Source organism: Emys orbicularis, chromosome 7 (assembly GCF_028017835.1).
Source record: "Emys orbicularis isolate rEmyOrb1 chromosome 7, rEmyOrb1.hap1, whole genome shotgun sequence".
Lineage (NCBI taxonomy): Eukaryota > Metazoa > Chordata > Testudines > Emydidae > Emys > Emys orbicularis.
Window position 1 is genome coordinate 2,522,779 of NC_088689.1, and position 18,828 is coordinate 2,541,606.

Here is an 18,828-nt window from a genome sequence, read left to right on the forward strand (position 1 = left end):
ACCCTCTTATACCCTACAACCCCCCGCCCTCCCCCGCGCCCCCCTCCCTTTATCTGCCTCCTGCCCTGGCAGCCGGCCGGTTTCCGCTCCCGGCCCCTCGGCGGCAGAGTGGGGTGCCCTGCGCTGCACAGGCCGGGAGGCGAGGGGCTGGTTCTCAGGCCAGAGGGGAAGGGGGTCTGACATTGGAGAGCTGCAGCCGAGAGGAGGGACCAGCTTCACTCCCACACTTTGCGCCGGGAGAGGAGCGAGCCACACGCCACCGTCCGTCCCCACACGGGGCCATCACCCGGGGAGCCTCCGCCACCAGCCTGCCCGCAGGACTCCCCCAGCCCGTGCGGAGAGCGGGACACGCAGCGCCCGGCCTGAGCCGCCGACCCGTCTCCGGGCGCCTTCCCCTGCGCTCCCGGGGCCCGTGCGCTCGGATCTCTGCCAGCCATGCCCCGGGGCCCCTGCGCCCCTCGCCAGCCTGCGCCCCTCGCCTGGCCCTTTTAAAGCCGGGTCTCGCTTCGCCTCCCTCCAGCCCCCCCTGGCTGGCTGCACCCCACCCAAAGCCGCCTCTGTCGCGGGTGGCAGCAGAGCGAGCCCCGCAGAAAGGCCGGGGAGCCTCCCACCAGCCGGCGGAGAGGGGGTCCGCCTGGGCGCACGGACAGGGCACGCCCCGAGACCAGCCCCGCCGCAGCGCCGGTCACTTTCAAGGATATCTCAGGATCCAGCCATAAGACGGGGGAGCCCCCTCGATTCACCCTCCACCTGCACCCCAACGTCCCCCCTCCTCGCTGGGACGCACCGCGGGCTCCCCACTCGCTGCTCAGATCCTGCGCTCCCGGAGCTGCCCCCGGGGGCACTGGAAGATTTCGCCCGTCCCCCTCCCACCTTTCTAGTCCCCCCCCCCCCCCGTGATCGGACCTGCAGGGGGATGGGCGGGCGAGCCAGCCGGGGACCCCTGCACTGAGTAGCCGCCTCTGCCTTCTCTGCTTGCGGCCAGCTGGTTTGGGGGGGACGCGCCCCTCGGCCCCACTGAATCTTTAATATTTTTTTTTTTGCAACAACATCAAGGAAAGGACCGTGCTGGAAAAGCCCTTTAAGCCTCCCCTTCTCCCCCCCAGCACCAGCCGCCCACCTCTGACAAAGTTACAGCTCTGTCTAACCGCTCAGTATCAGGATGGAGCCCACCTCCTCAGTATTTAGCTATTTGTAAGTAATCTCGGATGAATTTGTCCGCTTTCCCTCCCCCAGCCCTGGTGCAAACCCCCCTCCCTTTATTTTCCACATTTATTTCGGCTCCATTTCAAAGCAATCACTTCACACCTCTTTTTTTCCCCCTTCCCTTTTCTTTCCCCCCCTCATTCTAGGTTATTGCACTTGTTTGTTCTCTCCTTACAAGCTCAGGTAAGTATCTTCTTTTATTCTTTCTTTGTTTGAAGCCAACCAGTAAAAACAATCTTGTTGTTTAATTGTTCCAGAGCCAAATCTGCTTTTTAACAAAAATATAATAATAATAGAAGGGGAGTTTTTGGAAGAAGGGGGAAACTGGTGGTAACTCTTGACCCATCCGACATGAGGCAGAAAGGAGAGTTATTTTACACCAAGATCCAGGGGAAATAATCCATTTGTAGTAGGTTCAAGGAGAAAAGGTTATTGCAGGCTGCAGATTTAAGAAATGAAAGGAAAAGAAGAGCCAAAATACAAAGCAGGAAATATAAGTTGATTGCTTGAAATTAGAGAGCAGTACTTGTAAGTGGCGTGGTTATTTTAATTGCAAGTAGCATTGTGGGTTTTTCACTATTGGGTCTTTTTTTATACACACGCCTTCACTTTAAAAAAAAAATCTGATTTGGCCCAGCCCATAATGTCAGTCTTTAGCATCACTCTTTCTGATTGCTAAAGCTTCGAATCGTGTTGTGAATATATTCAACAGCCCATCCTCAGCACAGCTAGATGCTGTGCAAAACCCACCTCGGGGAATTGCGATCCCTCTGATTTCAAACCCAGGGTGGGAACAATCGAGAGATTACAGGTGGGAGGTTTTGTTTAAAAAGGACATTGATCTACAATTTTGGAAGCTTGGAAAAATAACGATTCCGGCATGAAGGGGGTGGAAAGCAAAGGGAATGGAGCCAACCCAGCGAGAAGGAGTTGTGTTAAAACATAGTTACAATATTTTGGAGTATCAGATGGAGACCAAATAGCCGTATGGCAGGCAATCCTCTTCTCCACATGGTACCCTCATCAGAGTTGGCAAGAGAACCCAGAGATATTATCCAAAAAACATCCATAGGAAATACACGGACAAAGAGAGCGAGCGAGAGAGATTAAATTGTCAGGGGGAGATATCTATATAAACTCAGCTTTGGGGAAGCAGTGGCTGTTCTGATAGCAGGGAGGAATCCTTCATGTTTGACATGGAGGTGGGGCGGGGGGCTCGGGTGATGCTGAAAAGAGCGATCTCCTCAACATTTGCTCAAAATACGTCTTTATAAATGTCAGGGGCAAGCGAAACCTTCCAGACTTAAAAGAGGGATTTGAGCCCAGGGCCAGGGAATTCCGAGCAGACTTGACTGGCAGAGGAAAAGCAGATTTGGTGCTCCCCAAATCGTTCACCGGGAACAAAAGCCCACCGGTGGCACAGCTGGTTCTGTAGAGAACTGGGTCAGTAACTGATCTGGTGCTAACGGGTTTCTGTTTAATCGGAATGTTTTTGGGGGGGCTGCTGGTGGGAAATCCCTCGCTGGAGCCGTTCATAAATATTAGAGGGAAAATCGATTGCAAACTGCCTGGCTGCTACACAGGGCTGAGTCCAGTTGGGGGATCATTTGTGGCTGTGTTTGCCTTCTGTGCCATTGGTTATTTTGGTCTCAGGCACGGTTCCCTTGGAGCAGTTCCGGGCTCTGCCTTGATCGATGGGTTTTCATTGAACGAGGACTCAAAAATCAGAAGGGGGTGGTTTGAAAGAGCAGAAAAATGAAGAGCAAAGGGCCAGAGAGAAAAGCAGTTGTTAAAAACGAATGGGAATGATACTGCCTATACATACATGCACATGGCTAGGTGACACCTTAGGACCGTGGTTACATAATGCGAGAACCGGTCTCTTCCCACGGAAATGTATGGACAATGTATAATGTAGTGGTACAGATCCTGCTGTCACTTTGGAGGTAAATCTGGAGTAACTCTCTTATAGTCAGTGGCTTGACGACAGGCAGTGTAAATGGGAGAGGAGTTTGCTCCTCAGTATGCACCAGCCTGGAGTCTGATCTGGCTTGTACCCGTATAAATCCGCAGTAACTCCTCTGAAGTCAATGGAATGGCACTGGTTCTAAAACGGAGATAACTAAGGTCCGAATCCGCCCTGGGTATAATCACCTGCACACCCCTGGAGTCAGTGATTTCCTTCTCGCCGCTGATTGATGTTTGTGCAGCACTTTGCATTTGGAAAGCACTGTATGAGTGTTACAACCCATAGCGATCCTGGCTTTGCACCATATAAACTAGCTGCCTCGTAAACCCCCGCTGGAGGCCAGCGACTGTCACGCAGCCCATTAGCCCCTCGGAGGAGCAGAGATTATAATGGTGTGTTGTATATTTTTTAATTTCCTAAAGGTAACTGTTCAGTCCCCACCTAATTTTACACAGCATGTGAGGGAGCAGAGCCTGGTGACGGATCAGCTCAGCCGACGGCTCGTCCGCACCTACCAGCTGTACAGCCGGACCAGCGGGAAGCACGTGCAAGTCCTGGACAACAAGAAAATCAATGCCATGGCCGAGGACGGGGACGCTCATGGTAAGGGCACAGGACGGGGCGCATACGGGGGCGGGGGAACAGACGGTGATGGGGGAGCGTTACCGGTGCAGCGGAGTAACTGATGGTTCCCGTCCCGTTGGTTAGCCAGGAATCATTGAAATCGTTTGGGTCGTGGGGTCCTGCAAAGGGAGACCATGGGGATCAATGCTTATAATAAGACTTAGCTCTGACGTGATCCAATTGTCAGGGTGTGTTCCAAGCGACACCGTATCTAAGGAGGGAATAGGAGCTTTGGGGTTGTTGTTTTTTACACCTGACCCCGGGTGCGTTGAGGGCCTGCCGTCTGATAGCTGCTGCAGCCACTGGCAGGCTAGGCTCCAGGACGGAGATGGCTGCAAATATTCCCTTCAAAGAAACATAAATGAGTTACTGATTTGTTGGAAGGGGGGGCAAATTAGAACTAACCCCAGAATGGGAGTGGTATTTCCCTGAAATATACTCTGTGCCCCAGACTTCCACACCCACCCGGGCTAGCCCGGAGCTAAGGTGCAGGGAGGGAGGGAGGGAGGTGAAGAGGACTGCAGTGTAGCTCCAGTGACAAAAGCGAGGAGGCTCTGGAATTGGAGATCAGTCTAGGGACAGATTCCCTCGGCCACTTACAAGGGTGTTCCAGATGGGGCCTTTGACAGGGCACCCATGGAAAGACACCAGTCCCTGCAGCTTTCACTCTCAAAGGGGAAAGGGTGTGACAGAGCAGCCCCAAGACGTGTGAAAGTCTAAATACTTTGATCATGTGTGTTAATTACACAATCAAATGGTCAAACACATACCGGAGGTCAGGGGTCTTAGCAAAGCTGTGGACGCTGTAATTGTTGCGGGCCTTTGGCAGTCTCTGCGTATATGTGGAACGCAGCTATGAGGGGACAGACTGGCTCCCGCTCCTGGCGAATTCAGTGGCAGGAGACGCTCACGTCTGTTGTTTGTGTATGTATTTATACGTGCTACACATTCGAATCATTACTGTTTTTCTTTGGTATTAGCTGCAATTTCCCTTTCTTGCTCAGAGAGATTAGCGGAAAATATATATATTTTGGTTTGGCTGAAAATTTTATGATGAACTTTAATAGTTAGAGCTAAGTGTGGATTCCACATCTTGCTCTATATTAACCTTTCAAATGACATATCCCTGGCATAAAGCAGCTCCAGGTTGAAAGGGTATTAGATTATTTCCCAGGAAATGAAAAAAATCTCTTCTTGTTTTTTATATATATATGTGTATTTTAAAAAAGAAGAGCAGCTATTGCAAATCTAAATAATGACCAAGTTAAACAAAGCCAGCAAGAGGGAGGGCTAGTGGCAGCATGAAAAACTCTATTAAAAAGTAATAAAAAAGGTTAAGCATTTGAAGAGCTAAGAAAAAAAATGAAGAATGATCTAAAACAGAAAAAGTACAAGCAGTTTTTCAGATGTAAAGTTTTAAAAGAGTTGCAAGTCTGTAAATGTTAAAATAGAGGTTCAGGATTGTTCTATATGAATCTCTAGAGAGACCCCCATGTCTGGAAGAGCTATTAAAACTCTTCTGACTTTCACCTTTTTTAACATTTCCTGAATACTTTCTCCTCTTCGCAGTCCAGTTAGGGGATCAAGTGTGTCTCGCTGCATTTTTTCAGCATTTACGTAGCCACTTTCCCTTCAAAGTTTTAGCATGAAACATAATTTTACTGGGATAAATCTGTCACTTAAGTGAAAGAATAGAGTTGAATATGTTAAGCTTTTTTTTTAAAAAAAATCAACCCCAACAACTGTTATTTAAAAATCCCTTTTAACAAAAATTAAAAACTGAAAGCATTTGGATTATATTTTTCGGATGGGAATAAAAGGGTTGATTTATTTCTGCAACTGACCGCTTTCCCCGCTGTGATGTTTTTACTGCCGACTTAATGTCGTGCACTGTTCTCGGTTATTTGTCTTAATTGTCAATATTTGACTGACTTTTTAATTATGGGCAAAGTGGGCTGGATGATAAAGCCCTCCTCATCCTTCCTGAGCTGTGTCTTTGACAAAAACCAACCCCAAGCGGCTTTAATCCGGATTACAATGTCCGCAGGCCAAGTGACTCGGAAATGGTGCTGGATCCCCCGGGAACGATCCCAAAGTGCTCTGATTTCTGTACGGTTTAATCCAGGCTGCACCTTTGGGGGCTGGGGGATTTGGTTCTGGAAGGGCGCAGGTTGCCCGAATCCAGCGTGCAGCCCTGGGAGCTGCATGTCCCTGGGACACGCTGGGACTTGTCTTTTCTTTTGCGCCCCCATTGTTTCTATCGAGCTGCTCTCTGGAGCCGAGTGCTTACAGGGCCCTCGGCGTGAGCAGCTGCCCGGCATCGGAGCGGCTCCCTGGCCAGGCTGGTGCGGGGAAGCAAAAGCGACCAACAGGGCTATAAATCAGGGGAGGAGGCGGAGGGGAAAGAGATGTGCATCTTTAAAGCTGTGGGTTTGTGCCGCTCTTCCTCAGGCTTTCCTCCACTCACCGCCCCCCCCCCGATCTGTCAATCGATCAGCAAAGGGAAAGAAAATCAATGCTCTTTAAACCTTTTACTGCCTCTCCGATCAATTCCGCTCCCCTGGCCCCCTCCAGAGGCAGATCACGAAGGGGTCCCCGTCGCAGGGACTCTGTTCGGCTCAAGTTGTGCTTTTGGAGATATTTGGATGGTGCCGGTGTGCTCTGGGAGGTGCCGGGCCCAGGAGAGGAGGTGGAGGGGGTGTGACGGGGGCGAGGGGCAGAGGATAGGCATGTCCTTCTTTCCAGCTCATCAATTCAAAGTTCAGCCTGCCCATGGGGGAGAGACCCAGTCCAAGCGGGTTTGGTACCAGTGGGCCTTGAATGCCAGATCCACAGCAGGGCGTCAGGCTCTGCCCAGACCGTTTGGGGGTGGGAGGCTGTGCTGGCATCGTGAGGCTGGGGGTCTCGGACAAGGGTTCCTGCTCGTTCAGTGGACCTTGCTTCGCTGAAGCCTTCCCGTCTGTCTAGCTGACCTGCAGGAACGGAGGAGTTGGCTCCCTGGCTGAGGCTTCCCTGTGTGTCGAAGCCCCTCTCTTTTAGGGGGGTGTGGCCCCTGGGGATGATTTTCAAAGGGCTTTCTTAACAGCAGCTGCAGGTTGAGCCGGCGCGCCGGGTTGCAGGGTGAGCTGGTGTGCCAGGCTGCCAGCTCTGACTCTGACTTGTCCTGTTGTGACTGAATAGCGTATGATTCTGAGGGCAGGGCCCTTGCTTCAGTGACATCAGGGGCAGTGGTGACATTCTGGTAGTGCCAGGGACTCCAATCATGCCCTGTGCAAGGCGCTGTACAGATTAATCACAAGGAAGGCAGTCCCTGTCCCCGATTGGTCCCAGTCTGGCTGCTCTTTGTGCAATTCTTCCCTTTGGTTTTCAAAGGTAGTTTCGTATCCTCTCTAAAAAGCCCCAGCCCCTCGCATCAATCCAGCGCCTGCAGCAGAGTCCTGTGGACTGGGAGAAAGGATCTTCCAGTGATTGGAGCCAGGGGGTTCCTGGATTCTACTCCTGGACGCACCAATGACTTGGGCACGTCATTACGTCCCTCTGTGCGTTGTAAGATGGGGGTGATTGTTGCTGATTCAACTAATTAATCTAGCTCAACGAAGCAATATTTGCAAGGTGCTTTGAGAGCCTTGGTTTGAAGGTGTGGCGGGAAATCCATTGTGCTGAACTGACAATGACAGATCACGGCGACTGGTCCGCATGTGCCGTGCCAATCCAAGCCTGCCCGTTTGCTTGTCACGGGCGTGCATAGGTCGCCTGATACCCAGCTCTCGCTCAGTGATCTCAGAGGCCCTTGTGGGCGCTCCAATCCTCAACGCCATGAAGTGCAAGCTTCAGCGACAGCCCTTGTGGGAAGCTTTAATCACCAGCTCCCCAGATTGCTACAGTATCACGAGGGCCCGATCCTGCCAGCCTCAGCCATAGGCTGTGACGGGGGGGGGGGGAGGGGGGAGAGGACGGGGGGGCTGCTCAGCTGATTCAGGAGTGTAGATCTGGTCCTGTTTCATGTCAATTGCATCCTGTAGTTATAGGGCTTAACTCCTCCCATTCACCCCGGGGCAGCGTCATTGACCGTGAGAGACTTACTCCCCGTTTGCAGGAGGGTGGGATCTGATCAGGCCAGTGGATATTTAAGAGCAGGTCCCTGCTGGGCTTTCCCGAGCTCCCTCTGCAAGAGGCTTTCTCTGCTGGCAGCATCAACATGACACAAGTAGCTCCCTGCTCCGGGCGGCACACGCCCAGGGAGTAGTTGGTGACAGGTCTATTTATAGGCGCCCCATCGATCGGCGATTTGCATCGCTCCTTCGGCCGCCGATCGATGGCTCCATTAAAACACGGAGCCCGAATCAATACGCCCCCTCAACTCCCGCAAAGGTGAAACACATTAGCAGGGTGGCCGTGCCCATCGGCGTCTCCCCTGCCAGCCACAAAGTCACCGCAGAGAGAGGCCCCCCTCTGCCCGCTTGGGCCTGGGGCGCTGAGCGACGGAGCGAGGGCCTGAACTGCAGGGGGAGAAGATGCAAGGAGGGTTAAGCAGCTCCCCCTTCTTTCCCCTTGGCTTGGATTCAGTTCCCAGATCTGCCTCCCTGCCTGTCCTTTTGGTGTCGAGTTAGCGTCCAGGGTGACTTTGCTCTCTCTCCATCTATATGGATTGCAGCTCCCAACTAAAGTCTAGATCCCTGGGGTACTGACGCAGCCCCTGTGCTCTTATTATCCCAGCATCATGATCTTATTGATCTTCCTAGTCTCCCTGTGAGGCAGGGAAGTGCCGTCATCCCCTTCTCACAGAGGGGAAACCGAGGCACGGAGCCACTCAGTGATTGGACCATGGTCACCCAGGGAATCTGTGGTCTCCTTAGTCCCAGGCAGTGCCCTTCCTGTGAGATTGACAGTGAGGCACCTCTCTGCCCAATACGCGCCCTTCACCATAGCCTGGCCCAGCAAGAGGTGCATTCTGGGGCTTGTGCAACGTCCTCCGAAGCATCTAGTGTTGGCCAGAGGCGGGACGCCCGGCTAGCTGGGCCGGCGCTCTGTGCTGGGTCCGGTGCGGCTGGATTGCAGATCTAGCCCAGGCGTAACAGGAAGCCGACTGTGGTCCTGGTGTGCTCAGAGTCAGGCGCGGGTACCGGCGGGGTGGGGGCCGTTGGCCCACCAGGTGGGGAGCGGAGTGGGGGGTGCCTGCTGGAGCCCGTCGCTATGACCTGGCCTCTCTCCTTCCCGCCAGCCAAGCTCATTGTGGAGACGGACACCTTCGGGAGCCGCGTGCGCATCAAAGGGGCCGAGACCGGGTTCTACATCTGCATGAACAAGAAGGGGAAGCTGATTGGCAAGGTAAGGGCGGGGGGCAGGCCTGGGGACCCAGCGCCCCCCGGGGAAGAGGGGGGCGGACAGAGGGAGGTGTCGAGGCAGGGGAAGGGGGGAACGTGGCTGCGGGGATCAAGGAGGCGATGGGGCTGGCAAGCTGGGCGGCCTGGGGCGAATTCCACGGCTCTCTCCTCACAAACAGCCAGGCTGCTCTGCGGTTCTGGGACCAGCACCCACAGCGTTCAGCTGCTCGGGGGGCTGGCCCTTCCTGAACTCCCAACGCTTCCTTCCTCACGGGGGAGCTGCTCTGTGGGGCGGCGGGAGGGTAAACTCCACTTTCGGGCCAGGATCGGCTGGAAGGTTTTGTGTTACTCTCCTTCCCTGGCGCTCGTCTGGGGGTGATTGGGGAGATCAGGCAATGCACAGACCTGCGGCGGTAGCTGCTTCCTGCACTCTCGCCCCCAGGCCCCTCCATTGCCAGCTGAACCAGCCCCCTCCCCCCGTCCCCCCGTTCTGCCGCTGCCCCCACTTGCATGTACATAGATTGGCAGTTCTTTGGCTCTTATCCCTGTGGGCCCTTTATCTCCTCTTCCCTCTCTCCATAGCTCCACGCACGTTTATTTCACTGCTCTTCGGGCGGGCCCTGGTTTAAGAGCCTAGTTTAGACCCAAGGAACCCAGCGGCTGGTGCAAATCGGTGCGTGCCCTTGCAATCCGCAGGCTCTGATTTGCACCAGCCGGGGAGGAATTCCTGCGCCGGCTCCTGCTTGCAGTGCTCTGTCCCTGGGGCAGCAGAGTGCGTTCTGCGCACGCAGGCATCCCAGCGCTGGGGAAACGGGGCCTGGCGGGAAGAAGTTCTTGTGGGAGGAGGTTCCGCTGGACCTAGCGCTATCGGGGCAGTTCCTCCTCTCAGCCAGGAGGGGGTGGTGTCCTGTTATAGAGTCCAGTCGCTGATGTCAGCTAGTCAGGGAGCGTGGCAGCTCCGCAGATATTTGCGCGTGCCTGGCTTAGCTCGGCAGGCGTGCGCCATATGTCTCGCTTGCACGCTGACTCTGCCGGGGGCTTGGCTGGCCACAGGCTCATCAGCTGCATGCATGAATGGAGCGCACCCGTCAAACTGCGCCTCCTGGCCCACGTCCCCAGCCCCGTCCATCCTTCCCCAGATCCCGGTCTGGAGCAGGAGCAGGAAGGGTTAGTGCAACCTGCTTAAATCTGATTTCTCTCTCCACCTTGCCCTGTCCCCTTTCCCCTCCTCCCTGACTCCGAGCTCGCCTGGCTCTGCTGCCGGACATTAACTGCCTGCCCTGCCCACCGGCTTCTCTTCCCCGCCTCCCCCAGCCAGTTCTTTCCGGATGTTGCAGGTGTGATCTGGCTGCGAGGGATTATGAGCTCCCTGCGCTGTTTGGATCCTGCCATCTGCTTGGGTGCCTGATCTCACTGCTCACATGCAGCTGCCGTAGGCGTCACAGCGCATGGGCTCGGATCGGGGTGCTCAAACAGTGCCCAGCCCCCAGGGAGCCCAGGGGACTGGCGTCGGATGGAGCAGACTGCAACTGGTGCAGCCCGGGGAGACTCCTGGTCCCAGCATGGATGATCTGAGAGGCTTGGCTGCAATGCATGCTGGGACCTGTGGTCTCTGCATACCGTGTGCACCCATTTTAAAGATCTGGGGGCCCATGGTACAGTCCTTGCTATCCGTGGGCTAGTGAGAACCCGAGGCGGAGGGCTAGAAAGGGGGCTCCACCTCGGGTTTGAGGTGCATACGTGATGCTGCCTGCCCCTTGCTACAAAGGCTCGGACTGGCCGCTCCTGCTCGCTGGAGATCCCAGGGCGTTCGTCTCAGGAGCCAGACGATTAACGCTGGTGTCCAGCTTGGGAACTGACACTCTGCCTTCCGAGAGCTCCGTCACCTTCTGGTGCTGCCCAGGCCCCGCACTCTGTGCTTCCGGTTCTAACTCGTTAGGCAGTGTTGCTGTGCGTGGCTAAGCAGGCTCCGTGCTTCACCCCAGAGCCAGTTTCCCTTCTGCAGTCGATGGAGCGACCCCCACATGTCCTCACGCACTGACCAAGAGCTGCTCCAGAAATGCCAGGCGCTGCTGTTGTCAGGCCAGATGCTGGCTCTTTACTCCCCTTTTACTCAGTCCGCACTCCAGCAGTATAAACTTGTGGGTGAGCCCCTCCCCCACTTTGGGGGCAAAACTCCCCCGGACTTCACTTGGGCCAGGATTTCACCCTCTTTCTACCACCTCTTTTGCTGCTTTCCAGCCTCAGATTTGCAGCCCTTTTAATCGGGGCTTCAGCATCCGAGCAGCTCCAGCGCGGGAGATCTGGACTGGTCGCTGGTTTACGACAGGGCTGCCCCAGATCACATTCAGTTCTGTATCTCAGGAGCCCGGTTCATCCCAGCCAGGAGGGATAGAGACTCCAGCTCATCTCTAGTGCTGGTGGGTTGAGGTTTTACACGTCTATCAGTCCCAGTCACTTTCTCTCCCTCTGCCTGCCCAGCTGGCCTGCGGTCACCAAGGCTCTGTCTGCACTACACAGCTTTCAGTGACAGCCGTGTGGCTAAAAGTCAGGCAGTGTAGCCACCCTTTGTCGGCAAACACTTCCACCCCCAGCAAGGGGCGTTCGCGTTGTCGGCAGGAGAGCGCTTCTGCCAACAACGCACTGTTCACACTGCCACTTGCTGCGGCAAAACTTTTGTCTTTCAGGGTCAGGGGGGCGGTTAGCACCTGTGAACAAGAAACGTTTTGTCACTCAATTGCCAGTGTAGACACAGCCTAAGGCTCATGCTGGGAGGGATATGGAAAATACCACAGCCCCTTGTGATTGAGTATGACTGTTGCACCAGCGCCTACAGAGCCCTCTCCAGGATCAGGACCCCACTGTGCTAGGAGCTGTACAGACAAGTGAGGACAGCTCCTACCCCATGGGGCTGTTCGTGTGGGTATAACGGAGCACGTGTGTAAATGTTTGTACTATCAGGGCAGTTGGGTCTAGGTCTGGATTGGTAGCCAAACTCCCCTCCAGGTTCGAGGGGTTCGTGTCCGGAGCCGGAACCCAACAAATCTGGGATTGGGATGCAGTGTTCGGAGCTCTTTGGGTTCAGCCCTGTCTCCTTCCATGCTCCAGGCGATGCACATGATGGGGGCTGGAGGGTGCCTACCGGGACGTGTGTATATGGGTGTGTCACACGGGCGTGAGCTTTCCCAGGCGCTGAGCACCCAGCCTACAGCTGCAGTGAGGGGGAAGCCCCAGATGCTCAGCCCCTGGGAGCTGCGGGAGTTGCATTTCAGAGTGAGAGGGACTGTTCCCTGATCATTGGAAATGTGCTACCATGCCCTGGCCTGCGGCCTCAGGCACTAGGCGTTCCAGCAGGGCCAGCGGAACCGTCCTAGCCTGGGGCCATCTGCAGCGCAGCATCCTGTCCTGTCCATCACATTCCTCCCGAGTGTGTTTTAAATAGCGGAAGTGAGACCTTCCTCCTAACCGTGACTGCGGCCACCTGGGGACTGGGAAGTGCGCCATGCGCTCCTCCTCAGCACGCGCCCGCCCTTCTTGGTTGCAAATTAAGTAGTCATGTGATGCTATTTGAGCCAATCAAAGGAGAGGATAGAGGACTAAAGCCCCAGTTAGAGCAGAGGTAGTGAAGAGGCGGACCGCCAGCCAAATCTGGACCGCCAGCTTTTGAACAGACCCCAAAATCTTTTACTTGTTATCGTTATCATTATTATTTTTTTTATTATTTTCTCTGGAGTCTGGACCTTGACTATAACTTGACCAAGAAATTTGGATCTTGACTAGGGTGACCAGACAGCAAGTGTGAAAAACCAGGACAGGGGGTGGGGGGTGGGGGTAATAGGAGCCTATATAAGAAAAAGACCCAAAAATCGGGACTGTCCCTATAAAATCGGGACATCTGGTCACCCTAATCTTGACAAAAACCAGTTGACTGCCCCTGAGTTACAGCATTAAACTACAGACCTGAGCGATGGGGAGGGGGGTGTCTCCAAGGGGCCCGGGAAGAGAGCAGAGCGCAGGCGCGGATGCTTGGCCAACACCGAAGGGACCCTCAAGTGCTTGGAAATCTCACGTGAGCAAGTTTCCCGCTGAGATTTCTGGGGTTTCCTGACAGGAATAGCCAGAGCGCAGATTCTGTCCTGCTGTTTCCTCAGGGCGAGAGCGCCGTCTAGCAGGAGACAAGGAGACGGGACTCATGGGTTCTAATTCCATCTCTGCCACTGGTGGTTTGGGCAAGTCAGCTCATCTCTTGGTGCCTCAGGTTCTCACTTGGTGAGACGGGTATAAAAATGCTTCTTTGCACCCCAAATTCCAATGACATCAGTTCAGATTGGTGACGCGCGTCGGGAACCTGAAATAAAGACGTCAGGACAGCGTTACGTGCTATTATTCCTTCTGCTTCCCAGAGCAGAGGGATGTAGGAACCAGTGAGGGAGGGGAAATGACGATGGTGGCAGAACTAGGACCCTGGCTCCCAGTGTCCTGGGATGTGTCTGGCCTAGCTGGGAGCAGGAAATACCAGCCAGCTCCTGCAAAGAGCAGGGGGCCACGTCCTTTGGCTCCGCGGCAGCACAAACCGCAGCGCTGCCAAATCGGGTGAGTTTGGGATGCTGGTGCTTTGCTTAAAGCCCACCTCCCGGGGACGGGGCATCATGGGAGAATCCAGCTTTCATTTATAGTGTCTCTCTCCCCGGCGGTTGTGGAGACGAGACAAGCTTGGGAAGGTGACCCCTCCAGGCTCAGAAGGAGACTCCCGCATCTATTCTTTTTAAAGCTCTCTCTTTTGAAGCCAGTCTCATGATTTTGGGGGCCTGGTTCCTGCTTTGTGAGTGGCTGGGGCTGGCCACAGTGAAGTCCAACCATTGCTGAATGTATCTTTGTGTCCCCCCCACAGAGCAACGGCAAAGGCAAAGACTGCGTCTTCACGGAGATCGTCCTGGAGAACAACTACACGGCGCTGCAGAACGCCAAGTACGAGGGCTGGTACATGGCCTTCACCCGCAAGGGCCGGCCCCGCAAGGGCTCCAAGACGCGGCAGCACCAGCGCGAGGTGCACTTCATGAAGAGGCTCCCCAAGGGCCACCAGACCACCGAGCCCCACAGACGCTTTGAGTTCCTCAATTACCCGTTCAACCGGAGAAGTAAAAGGACTCGAAACTCCAGCCCTCGGCAGGGCCCCTGACTTGCCCCGCCCCCTGCCTCCCAAGTCCCGCCCCCTTTTCCTCTGCGTAGACATGTGCTGGACTGTGACTAGAGACTTTTTTTTATACGGTTATTAAAAAGGAAAAAAAAAAAGGAGGACAAAAAAAAATGACCCGATCTAGTTGTTTATAATTTTGTTTTGTTTTGTTTTTTACAAAAAAAAGAAAAGAAAAGGAAGAGGCTCTATTTTTGTATTCCAACTTTAAAAAAGCAATGAAATGTTCAAAGACTCGTGAATGGGGAAAGCCCCTTCACTTAGACTCGTTCTAGTCGGTTTGGGGTTGTGTTTTATTTCTGTAGCTCTAGGGGAAAGGGGGCAAAAAAATCGTTTTCAAACAAACAAACAACAACAACAAAACCCCACCCCAATCCGGGACCAAAGTACTACTTCAAATAAAGCAATGGATGCTTATTTGAAAAGAAAAAAAGATGGGAAATAAAAGAGGTGGGGGAGGGATTTGAAGACTAGGAACCAGGACTCCTGGGTTCTTTCCCCAGCTCTACTCAGATGCCTGTTGGGTTTCTGGTGGTAATTGGGTTGCCTACGGCTTTCCACAATCAATATATCTATATCTTTAGCTGGACAAGGGGTGGTTTGATACTGTTCTGATCCCACAACACTGCTTCTTTCCCAGCTCCCCATCTTTCCACAGTAGGCTGGAGTGGATGGGGGGATAGAGATGCCCCCAAGCAAAATCCTGAATGGAGATGGCCCCTCTGTTAACAAAAGGAACCTGGGAATTTTCTAAAGCTGGGATGGCAGGGCAGGGGGCAGTGACTGAACTGGAGAGGGTTGGATAACGGGGGTTTTGTCCCCATGAACTATTGCGACTCTTCATTGAAAACTAAAAATTTTTTTTGGCTAAAACAGAAATTCCAAAAACCAGAAATGTTCAGCAGTTTTTGGATGAATTTTTAAAAAAATGTTCCATTCTCAGGCCAAATTTGTCAGGTTCCAGTCCTCCAACACAAAGATGGAATTGGTTTGAGGAAAGCTGCCATTTTTAATGACAAATTTCATTTTGTCAAATGCCCAGTTTTCCTTTGGGGGGAAAATATTGATGGAAAAATGTCCAGCCATCCTGGCTCTGAACCAAGCCCGAGGAGGAGGACTCCGCTAAGGGTTAAAAGAGATTGTGACTGGGGAGAAAGACCAGAGACACTCTATCAAAGCCAGAACCCGGGTGGCTTCTCAGCCGATCTTTTTGATTGTTTGTTTTTATTTCCGTGAGGAGTTTTTGTTGTTGTGTACAAATTTAATATGAAATGATTGAAATATTTATTTAATATGTGCATTAAAATTTGTATTAGTACGAACGGGCTTGTCTGCTTTCCGGGCTCAAGGGCGGGGTAGGGGGAGGAAGTTTTTTAGAGAGGGACAGAGTGAGGCCTGGAAATGAGGAACCTGTCTGGAACTTGTAGGACCAGGAGGTTTTAGTGATTTGCAGCTGAGTTGAGCCTTTTAGGGCCGGAGTCCCCAGGGCTCAGCATACACGATCGGGAGCAGATTTTCCGAAGAGTTCAGCTCCCATTTAGAGTCGTAGATTTTAAGGCCAGAAGGAACCAGCCGATCATAATTTGACCTTCTGTATAGCACAGGGGTAGAATTTCAGCCTGGCTAAAGTGTCTTCCAGAGAGGCAGCCAGTCTTGATTAGAAGGTTCAAGAGAGGGAGAACCCACCGCTTCCCTTGACAGGTTGTTTCAGTGGTTAATCACCATCCCTGTTCAGGATCTGCGCTTCGTTTCTAATTGGAATTTGTCTGGCTTTAGCTTCCAGCCACTGATCCTTGCTGTACTTGGCTCTGCTAGATTACAGAGCCCTTTAGCACGTGGTGTTTTCTCCCCGTGAAGATACTTTTCCACTGCGATCAAGTCACCTAAGTAAGCGAGCCCCGTATTGAGGTCAGCAAGGACTCGAGAGCATGTGGGGAGAAAAGGGGCTTTTTCGCTTTCGGAGCAGGCCGAGTCCCGGCCGAGATCACAGTTGGTCTGGGGCAGAGGAGGAGATTTGGTCTGGTGGGAGGTGGTGTTGGCTTCCTGGCTATGGAGACCAACGAATTCAGGTATATACAGAATAGCTGCCGGCTTCCCACCCCCACCTGGTTTCGGGGGTGGGTGTGTGACTGCCTTTATGGGGGACTGCCTTTTCATACTCAGTGGCCCACTTGATCTATGGTGTGTTTGCTGGAGGGAGCGGGGGGGGGGGGCAGAATGGGGGCTAGCTAAGGCAGTGAGGGCTCGTCGGCCAGGACCTGGGATGAGGCCGCCCCAGCTCACTGAGTTCCTGGGCCAGGCTCTCCACGGTAGAACCTGCTGGTTCCAATGGCAGCCAGGTGGTAGTTTGGTGGGTGAAATCCATGCCTGGCGTCCGGCCTGCTGGGCCTCAGGATGGGCAAAGACCCCCTTAGCCACTCGACCAGGCGGCACTTTGTTCTCCAGACTCATGCCCAGCGGGTTTCTTCCCACCTTCTTAGTTTGACAGAGAGTTTAGAGGAGGGGCCGGTGCCCTGTGCAGGGCGGTGGGGTGAGAGGAGTCTGGCTGGACGACCCCGGAGGCCTCCTCGTGGGGTCCCCTCAGCAGGGTGCTACACAGGCACTTCAGGGCGAGGTTCATCCCCCCAGCTGCTAATGATCCTCAGCCCCTGCCTGAGAAGGGCTCCGCAGGGCTGAGTCAGGAGCTGGCGTCCCTTGGCACGTTCGTTCCTCTGCTGCAGTGGCCGAGGAGGGGGCCGACAAGAGCCAAGGATGGGGGTGTTTGGAGCCATAGACTCATAGACGCAAAGGCCAGATGGGAGCGACATGCGCAGCTGGTCTGACCGGCCACAGAACCTCGCCCCCCGCTCCTGGGATCGGCCCAGCACCTCCAGCTGCACTGCTGACATCCTCACCTGGGTCACCCTGTAGCCTCACCCTTCCTGGCCCCGGTCGCCTGTTAGCCGCCCCCTGACTCCCGCCCGCAGCAAACACCTGCTGGGAAATGGGCAGCTGACGGAGACTGGGCTGCTTGGTTGTTTCTCTGGGGCGTCTTTGGCTCTAAGCTGGGAGCCTGCCCCAGGCCAGGCCTCGCTTTGCAGTACTCAGCACTCGGCATCTGCCGCCCGCAGGCTAGCCCTGGATCACCTCTGAGCCCAGCCAGGACCGTTCGGATCATCACAGCTGACCTCCTGCAGAGCACAGGCCTCCCCTGCGGCCTGATTGTACCGTCGGGTGGAGCTGGAGCGGCTGGGTTAAAAGACACCCGAGCCTGACGCCAGGCGATGGAGAACCCGCCACAGCGCTAGGTAAGTCGTTCCCGTGGTTAATGAGCCCAACACCCCTCCCCCAGATTCTGCACTTACTTCCTGTCTAGTTCAAATGGATCCAGCTTCCACTTCCAGCCCCTGAATGTTGTTCTGCCTTGCTCGGGTAAAGGAAGGAGCCCTCTACTACTGACTGCCAGAATAAATTAACGAATGAATCCACGTCCCGTCCCCCATTGAGTCCATTTTGCAGATGGGGAAGCTGAGGCACAGAGCGGGGCGTCACTAGCCGTGAAAACCCAGGCCCAGATTGAAAAAGCCCAACCTCCACTGAATAGTAAGCAGCTCAGGGCCCTTCCTCATGCTTCTTCATTCACTGACTTCGGGGGCACTGGCTGGGTGAGCCAGGCTCCTGAGAGGAAGGCGCCGAAGGCTTACCTCTTTGGTGGACTCTTGTGGAGTCCCTTGCACCGGTGCAAAGTGGGGCTGAGCTGGTAGCATTGTGCCCCCGCTGTGCACGGGCGTGAAGCGCAGCGCGGAGGAGACGCCGGCTCCTGGTTACTACCCGCTGGTCTCTACGCCCTCCGGTTTTAAAGGGAGGGATCGGGGGAAAATCCTCCCGGCTGATCAAAGCAGAGCAGCACTGGCAAAGGACACTAATGAGATTTCCCACTTCTGGTCTCAAGGATACGGCACTGAAGTGTCTCAAATATACTCACAGATAATAATTAACCAGAGGCCGTGAAGCCCATGAGCCAGCGGAGGGCTGAGACATTGGGGTCTGGGGGTTAGAAAGCATTGGGCCCTTTGAAGATTGGTTCATGCAGGAGCCGGTCCTGCTTTGAGCACTGAAGTTCCTGGGCTCGCGCACCGCTGGGGGCTGGGGGGAGCTGTTTGACGCACCCTGGTTCTGGGTGGGTTTTTCTACGGTGCATTTAACAGGGAATTTCTTCTAGGGCCACCTGGCTTCCAGGCGCTCCGAAGTGGATGCCGCAGCACACTAGGGGACGTCGTTGCTGGGAGGGCTCAGGGCAACGGCAGTGCCTGGCCCGAGAGACGCCGACCCCGGGCGCCAAGCCAGAGGGGTGAGTGCTACCTCCCCCCCACCAGGGAGAAGACGCCTGGGGTTCTTGTCCCCGAGAGAATAGTGCGCTCAGCCGTTTTAGCGAGGACACTGCATGAGACCCCTCTGCGCCTTGCTAGGGCTTGCTAACCACAGCGTTTGCAAACATTAATGAAGCCAGGGGGGATTATCATTCCCTTACA

General features: G+C 54.4%; 1 protein-coding gene across 1 annotated transcript; it reads left to right on the plus strand.

The window, feature by feature from the left end:
- Positions 1-1,162: 1,162 nt before the first annotated feature.
- FGF8 (fibroblast growth factor 8) lies at positions 1,163-14,302 on the plus strand. The gene is made up of 5 exons (XM_065408071.1): positions 1,163-1,194; positions 1,353-1,389; positions 3,598-3,778; positions 9,021-9,127; positions 14,015-14,302. The coding sequence occupies exons 1-5, from the start codon at positions 1,163-1,165 to the stop codon at positions 14,300-14,302; spliced, it is 645 nt and encodes a 214-aa protein (XP_065264143.1).
- The last annotated feature ends 4,526 nt before the right edge of the window (positions 14,303-18,828 follow it).